The sequence below is a fragment of the Cyprinodon tularosa genome, unplaced genomic scaffold, assembly GCF_016077235.1.
Source record: "Cyprinodon tularosa strain WSP-4 unplaced genomic scaffold, ASM1607723v1 ctg213, whole genome shotgun sequence".
Lineage (NCBI taxonomy): Eukaryota > Metazoa > Chordata > Actinopteri > Cyprinodontiformes > Cyprinodontidae > Cyprinodon > Cyprinodon tularosa.
In genome coordinates, this window is record NW_024038792.1 from 377708 (window position 1) to 391291 (window position 13584).

Consider the following 13584-nt stretch of genomic DNA (forward strand, 5'->3'; position numbering starts at 1 on the left):
AGATTTCATTGATCTGTGTGTAATGCGTAATTCATAGTAGATCAGGAAGTATTTGCTTTTGAATGGAAACCTCATATGTCTAAAACCATTCTTTATTGTATGTTTTGTTAGCTTCTCTGTCTGCTATATTAACCAATATGATGTGTTGAACTAGATCTGCTATTTTCACAGGTTTTGTGAGACACTTTTGTATAAAGTAGGGCATTGATTAATATAAAAGTTTATTTGAATTCTATAAATCAAAGTCTTCTGCCCAACAGCAATGATGAACTGCACAGCAGCAATCTATGTACAGCAATTGTAGTATCTAGGCAAGAGCTTTTAGTCTGGTAAAGAATCTGGTTGTTATTCAAAACTGTAAAGGTTAACTCACTCAACTTTTTAAGCTTTAGTTGACTAAATTACGACTAAAACTAATTATAATTTTCGTCCTGAAGACTAAGACTAAATCTAAGATGGCTGTAAAAACAACAGCGGTAAACACTGCTATTAAAACCTTCACCAATCTTTGAAAGTAATACTTAATTTATGCTGTTGATGTGTTGTACATGTACAATAGTTGTGTATTTGGTGTATTTAAAAGTTTTAACACTAGGATGTTATAGTAAAGCTGCTCATAGGAAAAAAAAGCAATGTGTGAACAACCAAGTGCACCGTTACTCTTTTATTATTTTGGGCCTCAGTGAATATATAAAGGGGGCTCTTTTAGTTTTTTTTCCTTTTTCTTGCTGCTCATATACAGAACGTCATGTGTTACCATACAAAAAGGGGTTTAAAGGTCAGTTCAAGAGTGTCTGAGTTCAACTTTTAAGGCTTAATATATTAAAAGTGCCCTTTAAAAATAACAGCAGACATTTTTGAATAAACCCTTATACAGAGATGTTAAATGCAGCTAAAACCATTAAACCGTAAAGAAGCTGAAAAAATTTGGTTAGCTTCCCTGGTTGCAGTTGGTCCGGTTCAGCAGGTCCAGCTAAAAAATAAAAGGAAACTTTGTTTCTCTACAGCCAGTCATCCATGGGTAGCGCTGGAATTTTTAAGCCTTAAAATGCCTTTCCACTTTTATTTTTCTCCAAATCTAATTCTGGAGTTGGTCTTCCGATATTTATGATTTGTTGTTTTTTCACGAAAAGGCCGCCTTGACAAAAGGTGTTTTTAGCAAGCTAGCCACTCATTACCGCCACTGAACTCTCGTACTCTCAATTTTGCTCTCACCGCTCTACTCAAGAATGACAATGATATGATCAGACTTCAGAAAAGCTCGATGTATATGTATATTTTTTTGCCAGCACAGAATGAAACAGTGATTGTCCAGTTTGCCTATCACTCCCCAAACCAATCCGAAGGGTCATAATGATCAGAGATAGAATCATTTGTGCTGATAACATTCTTAAAGTGGCTCTTTTGAATTTCTTAGGAATTCTCTGAAGGTGTAGAAGGCCCCAATGTTTCCCCTCTTTTCAGAAGAAGTATATTTTTTACACTCAGCAAATTTATCTTGAATAGCAGAAGAATGAAAGGGGAAAAATAAAATTACAGAGAAAGGAGAATCAGTGAGATTTGTCAAGCCACAAGCAGTGTGAAGATTCTTCTAAACTGTACTGGCAGAAAACTTCACAGGCCGCTGTGGCCTCACCCTGGTATTTGGTGGTCAGGGCTCAGCCTAGCAGAGCGCCATTTAGTTTCCTTGTGGCGTGCATGACGCCAGAAGGACACATGGAAATGGACCAGCAGCCCACAATGATAGAAGTACTGTAGGCTATGCTAACCACATTTAGACCCCAGGAAGCCTAAATAAATGCTCAGTAATGACAGGGTAGTATAAAACCTAAACTGAAAAGTTCAACAAATATTTCTAACTCTGCAACATGGAAATGCTTCACATCCTTTTTTTTCGTCTTTCAAATCTGTATTTTGATCATCTCAGCCTTGTATTGAATATAAAAAGTATACCTGCAAAAAAAATTAATCTTTAACTCTTACAAAATGTGTCCCATTACACACAAAAATATGTTAAATCTACATTTTATGTTATAGAACTAGTTTAAAAAGAGTTGGTTTGTAAAACTAAAACAACCTGGTTTTCACATTTACTTTTCATCAAGATTTTGGTTAAGCTCTTTCAGTTTCAGCAGCAACAGTGTCCAAAGGGGAAATCCAAAGCCGGAGTCAGAAGACAGGTCCAGGTTCAGAAACCGGTTGAATCCAAGAATCAATCCAAAACAGATCAGACAAACAGAGCAGACACGGGCAAGGCAAAACTTAGGATCCACAGGGCAGAAACAGGTCGCAATCAGGAAAACAGAACAGACTCCAGAAAGCTAGATTTAGTCTAACTAAAAAGCTTGAAAAACCTGGCGAACCATCAGCACCAAGATCATGACAGTTGTACCTCTGGCTCAGTGAAGGCCTAGACTTTGACAGACCATACTAACATGTGTAGGGTGACCATATTTTCATTTGGGAAAACCAGGACACCTTGTAGCAAAAATAACTCAAAATGTACCCAAAACGAACAAACATATCAATAGACTATCTTTACTTTCGGTGTCCAGGTGGCTTTTCAGATCCCTTGCACCTCAATTGGACACCGAGACATATGTGCCTGCTTTGCACACTGTGCACAAGGCCTCCCATTTGTCTCAACCCGGTCTGAAAGCGGGGAAACTCTTTTGTAAATCGTCGGTAAACATACATTTCCGCTTTTGCATGTTGTTGGCGTACTGACAGCCACGCTATCTATATTCTGATTAAGAACAGGGCTGCCCGCACTGACGCGGCTCAGGGATTACGTCACATACAGCGCCGTGCGCAGTGCCCTAGTGCCTGTAAATTTAATGGTCCAATTAAGGTAATTTAAAAAATTAGGACATTTCCTCATTTTCTAAAAAAAACCCGGGACGCCCGGGACAGGACGTGAAATACGGATATGTCCCGGGAAATACGGACGTTTGGTCACCCTAAACATGTGGATATGCTTTGTTTTAAAACATTCTCCTCATTATCTCTCTCTATCTTCTGTTTTGATTCAGGAAATCATCCCACTGCCTGATTGTTTCACCATCTTGTACTTTTACTCTGCAAAAAGGCTAAAAAATGTACCACCATAAAATGTACCACCTCAGTTGATTAAAAGTGATTAATTGATTGATTAACTGATTGATTGATTGATTGATTGATTGATTGATTGATTGATTGATTGATTGATTGATTGATTGATTGATTGATTGATTGATTAACCTTATTAAAACATAACCCTTTTGTTTTAAAAAGAGGGCAAACCGACCACCAAGTTTGCTTAACTTTGCCATGAGGTGTTAAGAGGCAAATTCTCTCCACATTGGGACATTCATGGAGTGTTATTTCCCAGTTACCGCTTAGCATTTTTACAAAAGAAAGTTCCATTTCGATTTAATATAATCAGAGCACCCTCCCCCACATGTTTCTGGTGTCTTTGATGTAAGTTCTGATGTATTGTGACTTTCTTTTAACATCAAGTTCTTACGTGCCACTCTAGATCATAGGTTTTCAGTTCCAGTCCATGTGTTTCTGTGTTTTGCATCTTTTAGATGTGCTTCTGCTTCCTGACCTGAATAAAATTGATTGAATACCTCTTTTTGTATGCAGTAAAGTTCATCAGAGTTCTTTAAATGACCTGGTTATCTCAAGCAAAGACACATCTAAAAGATGCAGGGTGCCAGACCTCCAGGCATAGAGTTGAAGAACCCTGTTCTAGAAGCTAGATTCATAGAATCTGTATGAAGCCAAAGGCTGCATCTTTGAATTATGAGATTTTGGCGTTTAGTTGCTTATTTCTTGGTTCCGAGACACACCTTATCAATAAGATGGAATATATAACATCTTCAAAACTTGTGATTTATTTTTTGTTTTTATCAGCTAAGCCTGTATTAAAGTCCACAACTTTAAGCCTGACCTGTCTGCTCTTTAATACATCAATGTAATAGCCAAGACTCAATGAGCTGCAGACAGATATACTAAAATGTTGTTCCTTAAAAATAACAAATCAGAATAACAAATAGCAGGCTAGTGAAAAAAATGTTATCCCCAAATAATAATAATACGCCAACAATAGCTTTATGAACAGTCACAATCAATCAGAGATCCAATAACAAAAGATTTTCTCACTTTAATGTTTATGTCACTGCTTAGTCTGTTAGTAACAGTGTACTAATTAATATGCCCTGTGCTTTTGATGTAACACAGGAGGTCACCACCAAGACACCAAAGTGCGAGTTAACATCATAGTGAAAGACGTAAATGACAACCCTCCAGAGTTTGCCACCAACAACGAAGTCCTTATGTGTGAAACTGCGGAACCAGGGAAGGTACGGTTGTCTACGCTAGACAATGCTAACATTCCAAAAGGCAAATGTGTTTGGGTTTGATGCTAATGTCTAAGCGTAACTGTCTCATTTTAATGCGTCCTGTGTGTATAATCTAGGTTATAGAAACAGTCAGCGCAGTGGACAAAGACGAGATGGTCCACAGACAACATTTCACTTTCAGCCTTGCTCCCGAAGTTGCCAACAACCAAAATTTCTCACTCAAAGATAATAGAGGTAAGTCAACTTCAAAATCATATTTTTTTTTCCTTCAATGCTTTATTTTTGCAGCCATCCTTTTTGTTTATTTCTCTGTAATAATCATTTAAACATCCTGCTTCCCTTATTTGAAATTGAATTAAACGACTCCAGACGGAAGTTTATGGTGGCTCATAGCAGATGCTCAGAATTTTCGCTCGCAAGCTCTTGAATGCAGAAACGTCTTATGGGGTGCACTGTATTAATTATGTTGTTGTGACTGTCTATGTATATATACATATATATATATATATATATATATATATATATATATATATATATATATATATATATATATATATATATATATATATATATATATATATATATATATATATATATATATATATATATATATATATATACAGTACAGACCAAAAGTGTGGACACACCTTCTCATTCAAAGAGTTTTCTTTATTTTCATGACTATGTGAATAAAACAACATTAATGACACAAGGCATGTAATTATATATTTCAAAAGAAACAGGAATAAGTCAAGCCCTATTAGCATCATGAACCATATGCTAAAAAAAAGCAGCATATCAAACCTTGAAGCAGCAGCAGAAAACCAACTTGCCAGTTAACTCTATGTTACATAGAGGTGGAGTGAGACCATCCTGATCTTGCGAGCTTTCAAGGTTTCACTCGCAGATCAGTCTGGCTACTTTCCATTAAAGAAAATTTGGAGCCGTTCACCAAACGAATGTCCAATCAGCGTTGGCTTTGAGGCTGGTTGAGGTGTGACGCAACGAGAAGCGCGACAGTTCAGTCTAAAGAACATGGCGGCTTCAGCCGATGAAACTAGCGTTAGCGTGGCTATAGAGCAAGTTTTATCGGAATTACAGAGTATTTCTTCACTGAAAGAACAGCAAAACACTGCTCTGGAGGCTTTTCTCAGAGGAAAAGATGTTTTTGCTCTTCTCCCGACTGGTTTCGGCAAGAGTAGCCTGGCTTGTGGTTGTGTTTTCGTCGTCGCTCTGTTAGTACGTCATATGCTTCGTTGATCTGATTGGTTTATTTGGCCCGTCTATCACCCACATAGGCCAATCAGCTAACCAGTATTTTCGCCCATTCCCAAAATTACTTCAACGGAAGGTTTCCAGATGGATATGCGGAGCAAATCCATCTGGCGGAGTCAGGTTAGAGGTGGAGGACTTCTAAAGCAAAATGGCTAATACTGGCTAGGTTGTCTCAAGTCGAGTGGAGGTTTGATGGACCCAAATACAGAGATGGAAGCTGACGTGGTTTCTTTCAGCTTTAATATTAAAAAAATGGCAACCGAAGCAAAAATCCAAAATACAGAAAAAAAACTAAATCCTTGAGATATTAGGGAAAACTCACATAAGGAGTAGGGTGGCCAGATGTCCGGCTTTAGGGCGGACAGTCCGGATTTTCATTGCACTGTCCGGCGTCCGGCGCTGCACCCAGCCGGACGTGTATTTGTCCTCCTTTACCCCCAGATTCCACATACTCCGTCAGCGCTCTGCCCCGCTCACGTACGTAGTACTTGTCTGTCATGTAAATCAATGAGAGCTGTTCCACATCCTCCGCTCGTCACCGCCCACGTACGTCTTCTCCGTCCTTCACCGTCAAAATACGGAGCTGAGCTATTTTTTGCTCCCCTCCGGTCCGTCCAGATCAAGACCCGCTATTGCAATCGCAACAAACAGAAAAAAGAATGTAGAGAAGACCCGGTTTGTCAAATTAAATTATAGTAAAAACAGATCGGTATCTAGAAATTAGAGCATAGTTTGTATATATTCCCAAAAACTAAGAGCAATTAATTAAATAATTGGATGCAGACTATTGGTGCTTCAACAGACCAGGAAGAAGTTGTGAGAATCTAGAGTGAATCTCACAACTTTAAAAGAAAATTCTTATTGCAGGAATGGATGAAGAGATGATGAGTTTGGAAGCAGAGAATAAACAGAGTTCATACAAACTATGTATGATCCTAGTTATCCCTGTTACAAAAATCCACAACAGAAAGAAAATATTTGGGCAGAACTGAACATCTGCTGGATGATGATGGGGATTTTTTTAATATGTCAGATTAAATTAAGCGTTCACAGGTTTTATACAGGAATGAGGAGCTCTAATTTAATGCTCTTTAAATGCTATTAGAAATTATTTTAATGCCATCAACAAGTATCATGTACACAAGTTATTAGTTTACATGAAATAAGGAGCTGTAAGCACAGTTCCATGACTCAAGTTTATATATATATATATATATATATATATATATATATATATATATATATATATATATATATATATATAGATAGATAGATAGATAGATAGATAGATAGATAGATAGATAGATAGATAGATAGATAGATAGATAGATAGATAGATAGATAGGTAGATATGGATAGATAGATAGATCTTTACTCTCGACAGGCTGCAGCCATGTCATGAATTCCTCTTTTCCAGCCACTTTTTGCAGTTTGCATTGTCCTATTCTCTAGCTCTTTCTCGAGCTTCTTTTCCAAACAACTGCTTTATGATCAATTGCAGCAGTTCTGCGCAAATTAATTGTGTTAAAAAATGGTCACTTTTTAAACACCACAATGCTGGGAACCAATTCTTTTTTACATTTCTTTAATATTTTGTTCTATTCAGCTACACAAGCATCCTCTTTAAACTACTAAGAATTGTGTTATAAATGTGACTTTACCCGATTCTTATGTACACCTTAGTAATTTATTGATATGCCGCACAATGTCCTCCTTTTTGGTGCTATAGAAATGGCCACCCTAATAAGGAGCCAAGACATGATGAGGAACTAGCACAGAGTGACTGAAACAAGATGAAATCAGCAATGAGGAACTGAGGTGTTCTTTTAGAGCTGCAACATAACTCATTTGTAATGTAAGCTAGAATTATTTGACAAAGAAGGAGTATTTTCTTTATTGATTACATTGCACTTCACAATGTTAGCTGGAAATAACAAATTATTCTTAACAACAGTGAAGATTGATACTTTCTTATCATAACATTTGCATGTCCATTCTTTATTGAATCTTCTCCTGACCTCCTCATTGAATCTTCCTGCTGCTCCTCTTGGTTGTTTGCAAGCTACGTTGTAGCAAAAAGGTAGAGTATATCAAGTGATTTGAGGGTATTTGATATGAACCATTGAAATGGAGGGAGAGAAGAGCCTTTTTGATATTTTCTTCCTTTTACTTTACATCTGAACATACACCTGATGCACTAAAGGGCCTTACATTATGAAGCAAAAAAAAAACAAAAACAAAAAAAACATTATTTTTTAAAACAAATTATATTTAATTAATATGATAAATAAATAAAATTAGAATAAAAAAACAAGGGAGTGGCTGATAATATTTTAAAATTGTCAGCAATAAAATCAGCTCAGATGAAAAGCTTCTACCAATCATCTATATAATTTGATTGAACTGTCTCTAAAGCGCATTGAAATGTAAAATGACAGTATGAAAATAAAATTTAACCGAAATAAAACAAATTTGTTAAGAATACATGTTTGTCTCATTTCCTGATTACTTCGTCAGGTCCCCAGCATGTCTTCCTTTATCTCTCCACAGACAGCACAGCCAGCATCTATGTGCTCCGTAAAGGATTCAGCCGTCTGACTCAGGATGTCTACCACCTTCCCATTGAAATAAATGACAATGGCTCCCCCTCCATGAGCAGCACCAACACCCTGACCATTAGAGTCTGTTCCTGTGACAGCAAAGGCACTATCCTTTCTTGTAATGTGGAGCCTTACGTCTTGCCTGCTGGCCTCAGTACCGGTGCTCTGATTGCAATACTGGCCTGCATTGTCATTCTCCTTGGTAAGAAAACTAAATCTGATTCTTGTATTAATAATTAACATTGTCTGATGAGTGGAAGGTCATGTTTTGACAGTGGAAATAAAACTTTTTAATAAGATTATCTCAAAAGCCAATTAGCCTACTGGATTTAATTTGGATAAGTTATAGTTAAGGGGTTAAATACAAGTGGACCCCATACTTTTTAAAGAAATGTTATTGTAAAATGTGATATCTGAAACAAAGCAGGACACTTGCTATTGGTACATGCTCTCATTTTGAGTTTTAACTGTGTCTTTACTGTTCTTTGCAAAAAATGCCAGTAGAGTTTATCCAAAAAGCTTCTCATCAAGACCAGGAAAATAGATTTTTATAGACAGAACTTAAACAAGTGGTTATCAAAGTCCGTCTTTGGGACTCACTGTCCTTCATGTTTTAGATATTTCTCTTCTCCAGCACATCTACATCAAATCATGAACTCGCTCTTAAGCAGCCACTGCGGGCTGCAGGGGGTTGCAAACCACTAAGGATGGGCATAGAAAATCAATAAGAACTGGTTTTAACCTCTAAAACTTCCCCGAATTGTTCATATTCTTTTATTCTCAATGTATATTTCCGATGCCCAGTTTGCTGACTAGAAATAGCAGCTAGTAGTTGTGTAATATAAAATAGCATAAAATTTTGCTATTATCAGTTCATTCTGCAGCATTTAAAAGTGGGGCTATAAGTTAAATAATAAATGACCAGTTGGGTACCTGGCAATAGGATTATTCAGTGCAAAGCAATGTGCACAGCTGACACAATTAAACGTCACTGTAGAATAAAAGCCTTGTCTTTGACCTGCTGCACTGCTGTTGTAAGGTAAGCTCCCCCAATGGAATTTATTTCTCTTCTAAATAAGCACAGCTTCTGTGGGGAGAGCAAAGCCTTTTAGATACTTTCTTTATTTTATTTTACATCTGAACAGAGACCTGCATTGGGGAGGAGGTGGCCTAATGGTTAGTGCACAGAGCTTTTAATCCCAAGGTTCTGGGTTTGAGCCCCACAGGGTACCACTCAGGATACCTGAGCCAGACTGGTAACTCCATCTGGCGCCCCCTAGCCTTAAAAACAAACTAAAAAATAAAAAATGGGGGAGTGGTGGCCTAGTTCTTAGGGCATAGAGCTTGGAATCGTGAGTTTGAAACCCACTGCCACTCTGGATCCCTGAGCATAGACCCTTAACCCCACATTGCTTCCTGGGCGCTTTACTTGTGACAGTGTAATGACAATAAAAGCTGGAATCGGCTAACATGGTGAATAATTTTAAGCGTAACCTCAACAAATAATTATTTTCGTTCTTTCGGGATGCGTTTGAAATGATAAAATCCATGATGATGGGTATGAAATCTGATTGTACACAAAAGTAAAATATCCGTGCTTGTCTAGTTGAGTGGAGCTGTGATGGTGTAAACGATGCTGAGGGTATAAGATGTTACGATTTCCTGCTGCGCTGCTTGTTTCTTAAGCTCGGACACCCAGCCTAGCATCGAATCACATCAGCACCTTCAGCATCAGCTGTACATGTAAATGTGTTTTAATGAGGTTTTACATATTAAGGCTCCATGTGGAACTGTAACTATTTGAGAAGAAAAATTAAATAGATTATATCAGAGCTGATAGGTTTGATAATAATTATCTAAATATATATATATATTGGCTGGGGCAAGATATTGAAAGTAAACTTTAAAGTCTGTGAGTGAGAAAAGCAAAAGGTTCTTAACATGGAAAAGAAACTTAGTCATGTGGTTCATTTTACAGAAAGTTCAGGAGTATATTAAGTTTTAATACCATTATTTAATAAACAAAGTACAAAAAATGTAACAAATGAACGTACAATTTGTAAGTTTTATCTCCGATGCCTTAACTGTATGCTGACCAAGTTTAAAACTGATAGCTCAAAGTCCCTTAGAGTTTATTAAAGTTCAACATGTGAGAGAATGAAAAATGCCCAAAGATCGAACTTTGAGTCAAAAGGCCCGACAAGCAACCTCCAGGAGCTCGCTTGAGTCTGAATCCCACGGGAATCCCGTGATCCATGGGATTCCCGAAAAAATGTCAGTCTCTAATACCTACAAGACACTTTTTTCATGATTTGGGGAGATCTTTCTATGCTTAAGTTCATTCTGGCATTTATTGGCAGTTCTGATCAGATATTCTGATGAGATGATATAATGTAAATAATTTAATCTGCACAAAGTATGGGCATATAATTTGATTGGACTGTAAAGACACTTTGAAGTTGTTTTTTTTATGTTTTGGATTTGGGATCAGAAGATATGCGTAAGATAAGATAATTGAAAGTTGGAAACATTGACAATAAGAGAATCAATTTAAACAGTTAAAATAGACACTGTCTTGTTAAAGCATTCATACAATAGTACCTTTGTCTTGTTACAGTGCATTCACAAACCAAAAATATTTAGCTGGGATTAAATGTCATAAACCAAAATACCAAATATACCAAAAGCAATGCCAAAGTTTATGCTTATTTAAGGGTAGCATTTTTCTAATCAGATTTTAAAGATGGGGGTAATATTGTAATACCAATACACGCTGTTAAACGCCATTTTTGTGCTTTGTTTTTTGGCAGCAATCGTTGTGTTGTTTGTTGCACTAAGGCGTCAAAAGAAGGATCCACTGATAGTGTTTGAGGAGGAGGACATCAGAGAAAACATCATCACATATGATGATGAGGGAGGCGGAGAGGAGGACACAGAGGCCTTTGACATAGCTACACTGCAGGTAAGGAACAGATTATTTTTTAACGAACAAAGGTATACGATTTATGTTATTAAAACCTAACACTTAAAGTATCTCAGCTTTGTGCTGCAGCCTCATCTTACTGTTCTTTTCATCCAGAACCCAGACGGTGCAAATGGTTTCCTGCCAAGGAAAGACATCAAACCAGAACTTCAATATCCAATTAGGCCTGGTATTGGTCGCCCTGCACCCAACAGCGTTGATGTTGATGACTTCATTAAGACACGGATCACCGAAGCCGACAGCGACCCCACAGCACCGCCATATGACTCTATTCAGATCTATGGCTACGAAGGGAGAGGATCGCTGGCTTGCTCACTGAGCTCACTTGAGTCTGTCACAACAGAGTCCGACTTGGATTATGACTATCTGCAGAGTTGGGGGCCAAGGTTTAGAAAGCTGGCAGATTTATATGGGACAAAAGAACACTCCATTCATGATGCGGATGACAGTGAGGACTCTTAACAGCGGTCTTGTCCTGTGATTTACTGATTCCCTGAGGATTTGTCTCCAAGGATTGTTCACTCCAGTTTCCAGTTATAATTAGTTCATGGCATTCTGTCAATAAACATTAACAGTTTCTTACTTCTGTGTGGGGGCACCTTCTTGGGTGTTGTAGAATGGTTTGTAAATGGACGCTTTAAGAATGCTCAAACTTGAACTACTCCCTTTCTTTTTTAAATCTCCTATGTCTCCTCTATGGTTCTTTTTCCTCCATTGTTTCTTTAAATTTGAGCTTTGCAGGGCATTGTCTTTTGATGTGTTAACAGAGAATGTGATGGGAACAGTGTTACTATAGTATCTTGCATTTGCATATACAGTACTTCTTTCAACTAGATTATTGTACTTCCTCAATGGTCCCAGGGATATATTTGATTCCCTTGTCAGGTCTTTTAACAGTGGGGCACATTTAATTGTGTTTCATTTGAAATAACTGAGGCAGAGGAAGTTAAAAAGGTGTGTTTGGGTATCTAGCAACAGCCTGCAGTGAAATCAAATGAGAGGAGGATTCAGTGAACCTGAGCAAAAGGTACCATAGATTAGACAAGTTGACCGACTCTGGGTTGTTGATACTCTGAAGATGAGCAGAACATCTTTACAGTATGGTGGCCTTATAATAATTTAACAACTCAAGAGGTTAACACATAAATCAAAGACTGAAGATAGAAACAACACACAGATAAACATGAACACATGTAATGTAGAAGGTTGTGTGACCTGCAACACACTTTTTTTCTCTGCTTACAAACTGAGTCATATTTAAAAGTAACTTTATGTTGAAAGTCTTAACAGCAGCTTTGATCTGTCTGATCTCTTGCCATCAGCATTCAATTTCCATACTGACCTGAATCTATCACATATGATGACCACCATATTCCTGGTCTACCATTTATGACTACGGTTAAAAATCTTTGAGTTCTAAATAAACGCCTTAAACTTTAGACAGAAACTCTTGGAACCCACTGCGTTCTCTTTTTCCCATATATTCAGAAAGCAAACTTGTAGTTTAACATGTACAGAGCAAAGTGCTGGCATATGATGTATCACTATGAGGATACAACCTTGCTCACTCTTAAACAAGGATATGCTGTTCAATTCATAACATTTTATTTTTTTTCCAACTATCTAAATGCAAACTGGTGAAACCTGGCTTGTGTAACCTTCCCCCTACAAATGCCATGGATTGTTGTCAAAAGTGTACAAAACACAACATTTCAATATTCCACTAACATCTATCAAGTCTGTCCGATTCATTGTATTCTTGTCAAGGTTAAGAAACACATATGCATATTTTTTTAATACTCTGCAGTCAGATGCTAGTTTACAAATGTTACAAAAATGTATTCATTTGTCATAGTTATTTTATACATCTCAGGAAGCTGGCATGATAGCAGGGGTGGGTACACTTTTCATGGTAATAGTATTACCACCAACATTCATTGCATAAGTGGGAAGCAGGAAAGTTTAAACCACATCCTTTTTAAGCTTGTATTTTTGTTCATTTTTTTCATATTATGTTATAATTATTACTTTTGTCTACTATTAATATTATTGTTATCATTATAATTGCAGTAAATGTTGTTTGATTGGTTGAAAATACAAAGGAATAAACTGATGTTTAACTCTATGCAGATGACAATTGACTGTCCTTACTGTTTTATGAACACTCATGGAATTCAAAATGTCTTTTCTTTTCTTTGGAAAGCAGTAAGAGACCCTCTGCCTAAAGTTAAATATCAGTTTTTTTATTTTCTGCCTTTTGGTTTTCATTCCATTATTCATCAATCTCTCATTCCCTTTCCCTGTTCTTAAGAAAATTCTGCAATCTGTGTTAGCTGCATTGAGAGAAAGCCTTGTTTTTAATTTTGTGTCAAGTTTATTG

At 37.1% G+C, this 13584-nt stretch overlaps 1 protein-coding gene across 1 annotated transcript in view; it reads left to right on the top strand.

The window, feature by feature from the left end:
- The window catches only part of cdh11 (cadherin 11, type 2, OB-cadherin (osteoblast)), a 142029-nt gene extending 129649 nt beyond the window's left edge, over positions 1-12380 (top strand). Inside the window, exons 12-16 of the mRNA XM_038285643.1 lie at positions 4225-4346; positions 4463-4580; positions 8172-8423; positions 11032-11183; positions 11301-12380. Coding sequence (XP_038141571.1) covers positions 4225-4346; positions 4463-4580; positions 8172-8423; positions 11032-11183; positions 11301-11666 — 1010 coding nt within the window. The 3' untranslated portion in view covers positions 11667-12380. The remainder of the gene's footprint in view (positions 1-4224; positions 4347-4462; positions 4581-8171; positions 8424-11031; positions 11184-11300) is intronic.
- The last annotated feature ends 1204 nt before the right edge of the window (positions 12381-13584 follow it).